The sequence below is a fragment of the Mastigoproctus giganteus genome, chromosome 12 (genome assembly GCF_048544385.1).
Source record: "Mastigoproctus giganteus isolate SK-2022 chromosome 12, ASM4854438v1, whole genome shotgun sequence".
NCBI classification, from domain to species: Eukaryota; Metazoa; Arthropoda; class Arachnida; order Uropygi; family Thelyphonidae; genus Mastigoproctus; species Mastigoproctus giganteus.
In genome coordinates this window covers 86,160,057-86,172,534 of record NC_143586.1, presented here as the reverse complement: position 1 = coordinate 86,172,534, position 12,478 = coordinate 86,160,057, and the positions used below count along the sequence as shown (strand labels likewise).

The 12,478-nt window shown below is 36.8% G+C and overlaps 1 protein-coding gene across 3 annotated transcripts in view; it reads left to right on the top strand.

Annotated features, from left to right (window-relative positions):
• Positions 1–11,246, top strand: part of Sulf1 (Extracellular sulfatase Sulf1) — a 242,783-nt gene extending 231,537 nt beyond the window's left edge. For 2 of the 3 annotated variants that reach the window (XM_090386513.1, XM_090386511.1), the window contains 2 exons: positions 5,779–5,842; positions 10,872–11,246. In XM_090386513.1, the coding sequence (XP_090242639.1) occupies positions 5,779–5,842; positions 10,872–10,956 (149 nt within the window). In that variant the 3' untranslated portion in view covers positions 10,957–11,246. The remainder of the gene's footprint in view (positions 1–5,778; positions 5,843–10,871) is intronic. The other variant, XM_090386512.1, reaches the window with a different exon arrangement.
• Positions 11,247–12,478: the final 1,232 nt, after the last annotated feature.

The window sequence follows — 12,478 nt, the reverse complement described above, 5'->3', positions numbered from 1 at the left end:
GACAATCACCAAGTTGTGGTCTGAAGTGCCTAAAGGACCTCTCACTTCGACCGTGTACTTAGAAGGGTTGTTTGTGAGAAAAAGATCGAGCGTATTGGCTGTATGATTCGGATTGTCCGGTATTCTTGTAGGTAAATGAACAATCTGTGCTAGGTCATTAGTAATTGCAAAAGCCTCAGCATCTCGACCTGCTGGGTCGGTGTGACTAGAAAACGGAAGCCAGCTGGAGTTGTGAACATTAAAATCACCAAGGAAAATTACCTCACTGTTAGGAAAGTTGGACTGGAGAAAGTCAAGTTGCAACGAGAGGAAGTCAAAGAGCTCCAAGTGATTAGTGGAGTTTGGGGAACGGTAGAGACAACAGATGAATTTGACACAATGAGGTAGAGAGATTTTAAGCCAGAGAAGATCAAAGAGAGGAGATTCCAAATTGCCAAGTCTCTGACAGGGAATATCAGAACGGACATATGCACAAGTACCACCTTTGAGGCGAAAGGAATCATACAGCGAATAATTTGGGCATCTGAGATGAGCAGTAGTTGAATCAACCGATAACTGAGATTCTGTCAGAAAAAGTACATGGGGTTTGGCAGACTGCAAGTGGAAATGGACATCATTGAGATTAGAATTGAGACCACGTATATTTGTGAAATGAATTAGGAAATCCTTGGGAGGTTTAGATCTTTTCGCAGATAAGCTTGTTCTATTAGTTTGGCAATTCATGGTGTATTCAATAGTAAGAAAAAGTGGGTGGGACATGCTGTATGAAGTAATGAAATTTTTGGATATGGCGTACATGTGGTAAGAATATACCCAGATCCTTGACATAACGTGGCCTCGACAATGCTCCCCGCATACACACTACTCGGACTCCCTCCAGTCACTATCTGGCAGAGTAGAGGTAGCAAGATTATACACTAGCTGATCCGGAAGCCTCCTAGAGAGTTACCAATAGGTTCGGTCCGGTGTACTAACTAGCGGCCGGCCTGCGAAAACCGTTTTAGAGCTGTACCCTCGAAATGTAAGGAATATTGGATCTCGCCACGACGTTCATCATAACCTCAAAAGTCATCAATCATACTGCATGATGGAAGAGATAGGGAAGGGTTGACCGGAACTTAGCTCTAGAGACTAAACATGGGTTCCACCACTTCAAGCCTCCAATAAGCAAAGTGGTGGTATTTCACCGGTTGATGAGAGTCATCTACCACCTAGAGCCATCTACCACCTAATTAACCACCCGCTGGCTAAAAGGCAAATTTCTGCACATCTAATCTACATCTGTCTTTTCTTAATTTGAATTTATGCCCCCTTAGGTTCGTAATCTGAACAAGTGGAAGGATCCCATCAGAATTCAGCGTGCTGAACCCATTCAAGGCCTTATACACCTCAATCAGATCACCGTGCAGGTGCCTAGTCTCCAGCCACTGCAATTTGCAGAACTTAAGCCTCTCGTGATAAGAGGATCCCTTCATTCCCCTCACCAATCTTGTTGCCCTTCTCTGTACACGCTCAAGTAAATCTACATCCTTCCTAAAATGAGGCCTCCAGACCTGTATGCAGAACTCAAGGCGTGGCCTGACCATTGCCTTATACAGAGGGATAATCACCTCCTTTTCCCTGCTAGCAAAATTCCTATATATCATTGACAAAACCCCATGACCTGCCCTGGCAGCCTGTCTGCATTGCTCAGAAAACTTCATATCTGCCTGCACAATTACTCCCAGATCTTTTACATTTTCTACCACCTTAAGTGTAGTACCACACAGTTGGTACGTTTCTCTGGGGTTACTTCTACCCATATGCAGTACTTTGCATTTGTCAAGGTTAAACTTCAGTTGCCACTTCTTAGCCCATCTGCCCAAATTATCTAGATCCTGTTGCAGTAGCACACTGCCATTACTGTGATTAACAACCCTGCCAACCTTTGTATCATCTGCAAACTTCGACACTAAGCCTGATATACCTTCATCAATATCATTGATAAATATACAAAACAACAGTGGACCCAACACCGATCCCTGTGGGACTCCACTAGTAACATTAGTCCAAGAAGAGCAGCACCCATTGATTACCACCCTCTGTCTTCTCCCACTTAACCATCCTTTTATCCATTGTAACAACTTACCCTTAATACCATTCTGCTCCAATTTGTACAGTAGTCTTCCATGCGCAACAGTGTCAAAAGCTTTCTTGAAATCCAAATATATGATATCAAAATTATTTTTTGCATCCAGTTCCTTTGTAACCACATCATAATATCCTATCAAATTTGTCAGACAAGACTTTCCCTTAACAAACCCATGCTGCGTCTGAATTATTGCTGCAGTCTTGTCTAGATGATCCTGCAATGCATCTTTAACCAGCGACTCCATTATTTTACCCGGAACAGAAGTTAAACTAACTGGTCTGTAATCACCCGTGTCACCCTTCGATCCCCCTTTGAGAATTGGGGATACATTTGCATATCTCCAGTCCGTGGGAACCTCACCTGAGTCCAAGGATGCTCTCATAATTATGGTTAAGGGTTTGCTTAGTTGCTTTGCCACCTCCTTTAATATAACTGGATAGATCCCATCCACCCCAGGTGCTTTTCTTACGTTTAACTCCAACAGTTTCTCTTCCACTTTGCTCTCAGTTATTACAAAATCATTAAGTATCCTGCTACAATTTGAAAACCTGCCATTTTCAAACCTTAATAATTCCTCACGTGTGAATGTAGATGCAAAATACTCATTCAGTTTGTTTGCTATCTGAGCAGGATCATCAACAGTCGAACCATCGACGTCAAGTGAACCAATCAGATTCATCCCCTTCCTTTTAGAGTTTATATAAGTAAAGAAATCCTTGCTGTTTTTCTTAGCATCTTTTGCCAAGGATTTCTCGTAATCTGCCTTCGCCTGCCTAACCTCCTTTGTAACTTGGTTACAGATCAACTCGTAGCTATCATAGGCTTCTCTGTCACGTGTTAATTTGTATGCATTTTTCTTCTCTGTTACGAGTCTCATTAGTTCATTTGACAACCATTTAGGCCTAAACCTTGAACAATATTTCTTAATAGGTATGAAACTTTTGTGATTGTTGATCAGACGGAACGTTTCTAGGTAGTTTAAGAGTTGGCAGTTAATTGATTTCTCCATTACTTTAGAAAGAGTAGAAGTAATTGAAATGGGACGATAATTGGATGGGAGGGATTTGTCACCCTTTTTAGGAACTGGCTGGATATGAGCAAATTTCCAAGCAGAAGGAAAAACACTTTGGAATAAGAAAGTGAAAAAAAAAGGCGGCAAAGAACAGGAGTAAGTTCAAGAGCACAGGTTTTGAGAAATGAGTGGAGAAATACCATCAGAATCATTTGATGGAGAAATTATTCTGATGAAGAAATACATTCATCATTTGATGAATCTTGATGCTAAGAAAGCATCAAGATTCATCAAAATCCTTCTGACATCCTTTTGATGGAAGACCACTGGAGGCATTGAATCAAATGTGTTGGGAATGGTGGGAGGTGTTTTACCAACATCATTAATACACGAGTTGGAAGAAAAATGGGATGCTAGCTGGTCAACTTTATCCTTGGCTGAAGTGATAACAGAACCATCTGGTTTTGACAGATGTGGGAGCAGAGATAGGCAAAAGTTGCAGCCAATAGCTTTGGCAAGAGACCACAATGCGTGGCTACCATTAGGGCAAGAAGCAAGTTTTCTGCTCTTAGCCTGTTCAAAATATAGTTTGGACTGATTAATAACTGCTTTAAAATTGTTGCAAACTTTGGTGTAGGCAGAAAATGAAACTGAAAAATTGGAAGTAAGCCAATTAGGATATGCAACATTCTTCTCTTGAACAGCCTGAGCACAGGAGCAGCAGTGCGTAGCATATGCTTCTTGATTAGTCCGAGGTTCGAGCCCGTGAGCCCACAAAATACGGAGGATGCGGAAAGGTCAGGGAATGATCACCGCATATCCCGGAGTAATATGGCCTTAGTTGCTAATGTTCCTAAAAAAAAAACCGAATAAAATAAATATATATTGTGTTTTCTATTATTATTAAAGCCTATGTGATTATTTCTTCTTTATCTCTTGCTACGTTAATGCTATTGTCATGTGGCAATTATACATTATATGTGCTTGATGTATAGCCATTATATACGCATATTTGTGAAAGCGTTAACAGCAATTATATGCAGAGAGCAATTAAACTGAGTCTAAGGCTCCTACCTGGAAATTTTCCGAATTTCCTAGTATTAATTAGAGTGAAGGTTTTTTTTTTTTTTTTTTTTTCCTACTTCTAGAATTACTTTTTGATGCATCCAGAACAAATTTCATTACGTTGTTCTCAGCTCCATGCTATTGAGAATGTGACATTGGTTATTCCGGCATTTCTAATTTCTGATGCAGTCTTTTATTAATTGCATATATCCATCATAATTTATCTGCTACTTTACATGTTAGAAATTTGAGAGATCTTGTAATCGTGGGTGTTATTTGGTCCAGCAACCAAATAATATCCACCCAGTGGCAATCCTGTGGTTAGGAAAAGATCACTGATGAGAGAGGCTAACAAGACATGCAGGGTAACAGAAAGGCTGCAGTCACTCAAATAACAGCCCAGCTGCAAGTAAAGAAGAATTTCAGTAGGCACAACTAATCATACCTAGTTTCAGATGGGGCATTATACTCAGCAACTGAACTAAGTTCTACCACTATCAGCAAAAAACTAGAAGAGACAGTTATAGTGGACTCAGGAATGCCATCATCGGACAGAAGAGGACTGGAAAAATGTTTCCAGTCTAAATCCTGTTGTTTCGTGTTAATGGGAGAACTATTATATGGCAAAAATAGAATGCAGGCTGCCAGTGGAGTTTAATGGTGTGGGGAGCGTTTTCTTGGTGCATATTAGGCCTCTTGATACCAATGAAGCAACATTTGGTTACAACAGATTATCTGGAAATTTTTTTCCATGAAGGGATATGTTCCTCCAACAGGATAATGTTGGAAGAACATTATAAATATCCACGTCACAAAAATTGTGCAGAACTAGTTCCAGAATGTGAGAATGAATTCAGCTTATGTTGATTCTCTGGAACCAGTGAGATCTGGTGAGTGGCATCATCGGTCACTAGATCTCAATTCAGACCTGTGGGATGAATGAAACAAACTCTTCAGAGTAAAGAACTGCAACCTTTCAATTTACAGCAACTGTGGGATGCAATTGAATCAGCATACCTGTTAGCATGCTTCTGACACCTTGTTAATCTATGCCATGACAAATCTGGGCCTTATTCTGAGGCCTAAAGGGGAACCTATTTGCTGTTTGGTAGGTGTACATAATAAAGTTGCCATTCAGTGTATAATGTTAGATTTATTATAGTTTCATAAACAAAGAAGCAAACAAGCTCATGCTTTTTATATAGTTAAAAGTTATATATGTTTATCATCATATTAAGTTCAGAGGAAAATTTTACAATTATTATGGTCAGAACTGCCATTGCATGTTGTAGCTGGGATTGCTAGTAGAGAAAACAGTTTTATTATCTTGAACTTGAACTCACATGTGCTAACACTCTGTTACCTACAAAGCTGGTTTACAGCCAGTTGGTCCTTTCATTTCTTCATTTGTGTAAACAGTAACAATATCCTCATTTCTGGTTAAAAGTTTGAATTGAAATAATTTTATTAATAAAATTCAGATTGCTAAATCTTAAATTATTTTTGTTTTTATTAAACATTGAATTATATTAATAAATTTCTGTACATAACCTTTCACTTTGCTTTGTAGCACAGCGAGCCTCTGCTCACTCTGCTTTCAAGACAGACACACCAACACCTGTCCACCCCTTCAGGTGTGTTATTTTCTGTGTGCTTGTCTTGCATGATCCCCCTTTATTTGAAATATTAATGCTTCCAAAGTTCTAAGTTTTCATTTAATAAAAATATTTTTTTTTTCTAGTAAAACTTGCCTAAAATAATCTCTCACTAAAACTTACTCTTTGTTGAGAAAATTTTGTTGGCATTGATTTTTTTTAGCTAATTCCCTGGTTTGTTAGCATGAGTTTTTCCCAGGGAAAAACTCAGATAAATTAATTTTCATTTGTTTATGCAGCAAAACTGGACAAAATAGTATTCCAGTGATATACAAACCAAGTTCTTTCTCTTTATTGGAAACTGTTAATCAAGTACCCCATAAAAATGTTCTGCATACAAAAAAAAAAAAAAAAAACTTCAATAAAAGACTATGCGATGCTTAGCATTACTTTCATAGCTGTTGTGGCAACAGTGGTATCCAGTTTTTTTATTTTCATATAATATACAGCCACTCCACGACTTAAGTAAGGGTTGCGTTCAGTGGAACTCTATGTAAGTCAAGATTTCCCTAAATGTTTATGCAGCACTTGCAACTACCCACACTGAATTTTTTGTGAAGCAAAAAAAAAGAAATGTTCGACGAACATGTACATGGAATTATTCAATTTTTTATCTCATGTACAAAATTACAAAAAGAGAGGAGATAGGCATAACGCAGCAAGATTTACCTTTCAAGCATCATTGCCAAAATAACTCTTTAGCTGACAAGTACGCCACTGCAGAAGTTGAGGGCTGTTGAGACTTAGAAGAAGGTTTTTTTCCCAACACATCACAGAATTTCTCTGCAGCTGCAGAATTTTCACTAGCAAATGTTGTGGAAACTAACGTGATGCTTGAACCTATTAAACCATCCGCAAGCAACGGGTGGTTTAATAGGTTAAAGCATCGCGAATTTGACTTGGAGTTCGCCATGCTTATCCTTAATACCCTCATAAATACTTGTTGCTTTTGCTTGAATGTCCATTAGACTCAGGGACACTTGCTTCTGAATCTGAGTTTCCATCCATATTATTAATAGCTTTTCCATCTTCGATATAGCACCTGAATGCTGCTTTGTGATCACTGTTGATCTTAAATGCGTTGATCCGTTAACATGTTGTTTTATATGAGCACTGACCTTTAAAATAGCATTCACTGTTGAAGCAGCAAACCCTAATTTCCATGCAGTAGATGACAAACTTTGTCCTGCTTTGTACTTCCTAATAATTTTCATCTTCATTTCTAAATCAATTTTGTTCGGTTTCCTAGCGCTGCCACCACTTGCACTTTCTGTTGGTCCCTTTCTCTTCACTATTGTAATAAGTAAATAGGAATGAAGAGAAGATTCTGAAAATTTGTTTTTTACATGACTGAAGATTTCACTGAAGGAGAAACACGTTTCACCATAATAACGTAAAAGCCCACACAATTCCAGTTATCGGGATTATCACAAATGCAAAAGATCAAGTTTACTACCCATTTATAATTAGATGCACTAACAGAAAGCGCAATAAACTGGAAAGTGCAAATTGTTTTTATTGTTTTATGGTCGTGACCTCCAGAAATGTGCTTTAGAAAAATATCACAAAGGCTTTCAAAATTGATTCTTATAAAGGAACATATGATAATGATGAAAGTGTAGCACAATTTCCATTATAAAAATGACCTTTTAGAGAGATAAATAGCTGAGTTATATAGCAAAAATTTCAACTTCTGAGGTCTTGGAACAAATTACGAAAAAAAAACAAAAAAACGTGCTATTAGGTTCACATTATGATATTTTCACGATACCTCCATTTATTCTGAAGGATGCAAAATACATTTCCACGATTTTTTTTTAAAGTTTGCACTAGCTGGCAAAAACTTACCTAAAGTTCCGTAAGTCGGGAAGTGCCTGTAATTTATGCCAACTTAAGTAAAAAAAAAGTTGCTTGCATTGTTTTCCCCATGTTCCTTGTTCTAATCTGAAATTAAACTACAGTGTGTCTAATTTTTCATACCCCCTTTTAGGCAAGTTTTGAATAATCATTAAATTGTATTTTAGCTTAGTTTTTAATTAGATGAACATTGAACTTTTGGTATTGCATGCTTTAGATTTTTAATGTTCATTTTATATACAGAGTGTGCAGGTATATGTACACACACACACAGGGTGATACAAATAAAAATTTCGGCTGTTATTAAATAAAATGGGCATTATAAATGTGACATCAACTGTTTTTGGCACATTGGCTACTTATGGTATAGTATTCCAGTTCTTCTGGTACCCTGGTTCAGTTCACACAATTGTGAATATATTATGTCTACATACATGCTTATGGGCCAATTTGCCTGTTGTGCAGGCTGAAACCCTTCTCTCTCTCTCTCTCTCTGAGAGTATTAATTAGTAACTGATCTATCAAGTATAAAGTTATAGAATTCTTATAGTACTGTGATAATAGACTAAATATAAAAAATAGTGAAATGCTTAAAGTGTGCGGTACTCACATTGAATATAATCTGCAATAGTTTTATGAAAAGACTGATGGCTAAATATAAGGTGGAATGGTTAAGTTAATGCATTAAGGTGGGATGAGATTTAATTTAACGGAATTTTAAAATAAGCACAAGGAAGAAGAAGTGCACTACTCTGTCCCTGGTTGTCATAAAGTAGAAAATAGTTAATCTGGAACATAAAAGAATTGATATTGCCAATAGTCGTGCAGAGGCTTGGAATCTCTCACATCTGAGATTCCCACGTGTTCTAAAGAGCATCACGAGAGTATAGAAAATTCCTTAAAATACAGCACACATTACTTCTCATTTAACACCGCCAACTGAAGACGTTATAACTTAACAAAAGTCTGTCGTCACGACTATTGGCAATATCAATTCTTTTATGTTCCAGATTAACTATTTTCTACTTTATGACAACCAGGGACGGAGTAGTGCACTTCTTCTTCCTTGCGCTTATTTTAAAATTCCGTTAAATTAAATCTCATCCTACCTTAATGCATTAACTTATCCATTCCACCTTATATTTAGCCATCAGTCTTTTCATAAAACTATTGCAGATTATATTCACGGTGAGTACCGCACTTTAAGCATTTTGCTATTTTTATATTTAACTGATCTATTAAAATTGTTACAGTGACAACATCATGGTGTCATTCAATACAAGTAAATGAATATCAGCTCGTACCAATAGTAATAGAACTTTCTTATTTATGCTTATTTGTGTCACCCTATATACACCGATGAGCCAAAACATGACCAGCAAGTTGTTATGCAAATCAAAGCAACTGCAGGTGAACTACAGCATATGTGCGGGTTGGGACACAGTATAAAAAACACCCGATACTGAGCTCCATTATTCAGTGTTACTCTTGTTCTTCAGATGGGAAAGGCAGTGGACTTAAGAAAGTTTGACAAAGACCAAATTGTAATGGCCAGACGAGTGGGTCAGAGCATATCCAAAACGGCACAGCTGGTGGGGTGGGGTGCTCATGGTCAGCCATGGTTATTACCTACCGAAAGTGGTCCAAGGAGGGGAAACACACGAACTGTCGGACGACTACAGCTCATTGAGGTGAGTGAAGGCTCTCCTTGATGGTACATGGCAACAGAAGGGCAACTGTGGTGCAACTCACCAGTAACTGGAATTCTGGTGATGGGAGTAACGTGTCAGAACACACAGTACATTGAACCCTGCTGAAAATGGGGCTGCGTAGCCGCAGGCCGCCCCGAGTGCCCAAGCTAAACACGGTTCACTGGAGACAGCGCCTACAATGGGCACACAAGCATCGAAACTGGACCTTGAGTGATTGGAAGAAGGTTGTCTGGTCTGATGAATCACATTTCCTGTTGCGTTTCCCGGTAAACAACACGCACGTACCTGGCCGTTGCACCACGTGGATGGCTGGGTATGTGTGCACCGTTTACCTGGCGAAGTGATGGCACCTGTATGCACCATGGGATGAAAACAAGCCGGTGGTGGCAGTGTCATGCTTTGGTTGATGTTCTGCTGGGTTACCCTGGGTCCAGTCATCCATGTGCTGGGTACTCTGACGTCTACTACCTACCTAAACATTATTGCTGACCAGGTACACCCTTTCATGGCAACTGTCTTCCCCTCTGGCGGTGCTGTCTTTCAGCAGGATAATGCGCCATATCACACCACCCAGATTGTTCCAGACTGGTTTGTGGCACATGAGGAAGACTTCTAAGTAATGCCCTGGCCTCCAAATTCCCCAGACATCAATCCCATCGAGCATCTGTGGTTTGGGTTGGAACAGCAACTCCGATCTGCGGCATCTCAACCACGGACCTTACAGAAGATAAAGGATCTGTTGGTTACGTGTTGGTACCAGATACCACAAGACACATTTAGAAATCTGGTAGCATTCATGCCTCGCCAGGTATGAGCTGTTTTGACTGCACTTGGACGATCAACATCATATTAATTAGGTGGTCATAATGTTTTGGCTCATTGGTGTATATGTATATATATGCACATATATATATACATACTACTTTCTACATACTATATATATATATATATATATGCACACACACACATACAGTATATATACAGTATATATATATATATATATATATATATATATACAGTATATATATATATATATATATATATATACAGTATATATATTAAAGTTTAATCAGTAAAGCACGTGATTTTTTTTTTTTTTTTTGCAATGACCTTAATCAAACACAGACTTTTTTACTTTAAGTTTATTGCAATTTATTAGCTATTAAGTGTAAAATTTGACTCGACCACAATAGCCTTGTGTGTGTGTGTGTGTGTGTGTGTGTGTGTGTGTGTGTGTGTGTGTGTGTGTGTGTGTGTGTGTGTGTGTGTGTGTGTGTGTGTGTGTGTGTGTGTGTGTGTCCTGTAATAAATATATTTAATATTGAATACAACTCAGAGCAGGGCAGAAATGCTTTAATTATGAATACTTTTGATTTTAAGTAGATTAATGCACAAGAAATTTGAACAAGTAATCTGAATGTTTCTGTTGCATTTTCCAGGCACTGGAGGAAGCAACACCATCAGCAACATGCTAGCAGACAGCCTTGGGCCAATAAAGACTATACCTCCTGGCAGTACTTTTGATACAAAGGTGACCACACAGAGTATATAAATATTCCAGTATTTCTAGAAAACAGGCATCATCAAAGTGTTGAATGAATTTGGCAACTAGTGGATTATTAAGCTGAGTTAAGATTCTATGAATAAGAACGTGTATCTTAACATGACTGCACGGATATATTTATACATGTAATACGATTGTATATAACAGATTAATAACCCATTGTACTTGTCAGATTTTTCTCACAGTATCTTGAATGAACAGTGTTTCAGGTGCAAAGAAGAAGTAACTTAATTTTTCCTTCATTTCTTTAGTAAAGTTGGCAAAGAAATACTTGTTCATACTTTAGAAACAAATAATACAAACTTATGACTTGCCACTTTAATAAAAAAGTGAAGTCAGACCAAACAAACAAATTTTCATCTCATTATATATAATCACTTTGCATTTTAATTTATTTTTAACATTAGCTCATAGCTGAGACTAAGGAATTTCTCAGTGATATGTAGAAACGTTGCTGCCCAGTTTTATTTAAAAACAGGGTATATGATTTTCTCAAATTTAAAAGTCTAAATTTTACTCCTTAAAATATATTAATCAAAGATCATGTTACCACTTTAAAGTTACTGCCACTAAAAATAATACTGCCATTAAAAATTAGAAAACATTTGAGAATTTATACTTAGAGAATAAGAATTTATACTTATTTATACTTAAAATAATCAATGTATTATTTTAGTTTTGCTAAGTAATATTCATATTTTATAGTATCTTAAAATTACATCAATAAAATTTTAAATACTTTAGATTTACAAGTACCTAATGAGTAATCATATAAATAATAGTAATCATATGAATCAAATAATTTATTTAACATAGTTTTCAGTATATCTGGTTTATTCATTTAATTTTTCAAACAATTTTACATAATTTTATGCACCAAAAAAATAGCAAATAGTGCCATCATTAAATAACTTGATGTATCAAGTTATAAATTCATTAAATAACTTGATGAATTTGAAAAAGTCCATTGTGATTAAACTATCTTTTTACATGTAATTGAATAGTACTGAATTCCTAATTTTTTACAAATTTTTATCAAATTATTGATTGCTGAAAATTATTTTTATTGTTGCACAGAATAAGCTCAAACCCCTGGTTTCTCAACAGGTAGAAGAATAAAATGTAAAGATGCTATTTATATATTCAAATTCATCAAAAAGGAACTCCCTAATATTTTAAAATTTAATATGTCACAAAATAGAAGATATGTAACGAGAATTTGTATAAACTTTTATTTAAGTTTTAGTTTATCTTTCCATTGAATGTTTTCAATGATATTGGAGACATAAAGATATGTTACATTTTTATTTCTGCAAAGTGATGACTTTAAAAGAGGAAATGCATCTCCATTTAGTTTTCAGCAAAATGGCAGCCTTCACTTCAATAACCAAGTGTTGAGTTTTCACATTAATTAACTGAAAAAAGGAAAACAATAATCTGGCCTCCCAGAAGCCTTGACCTTACACCTTGGAATTTTTTTTC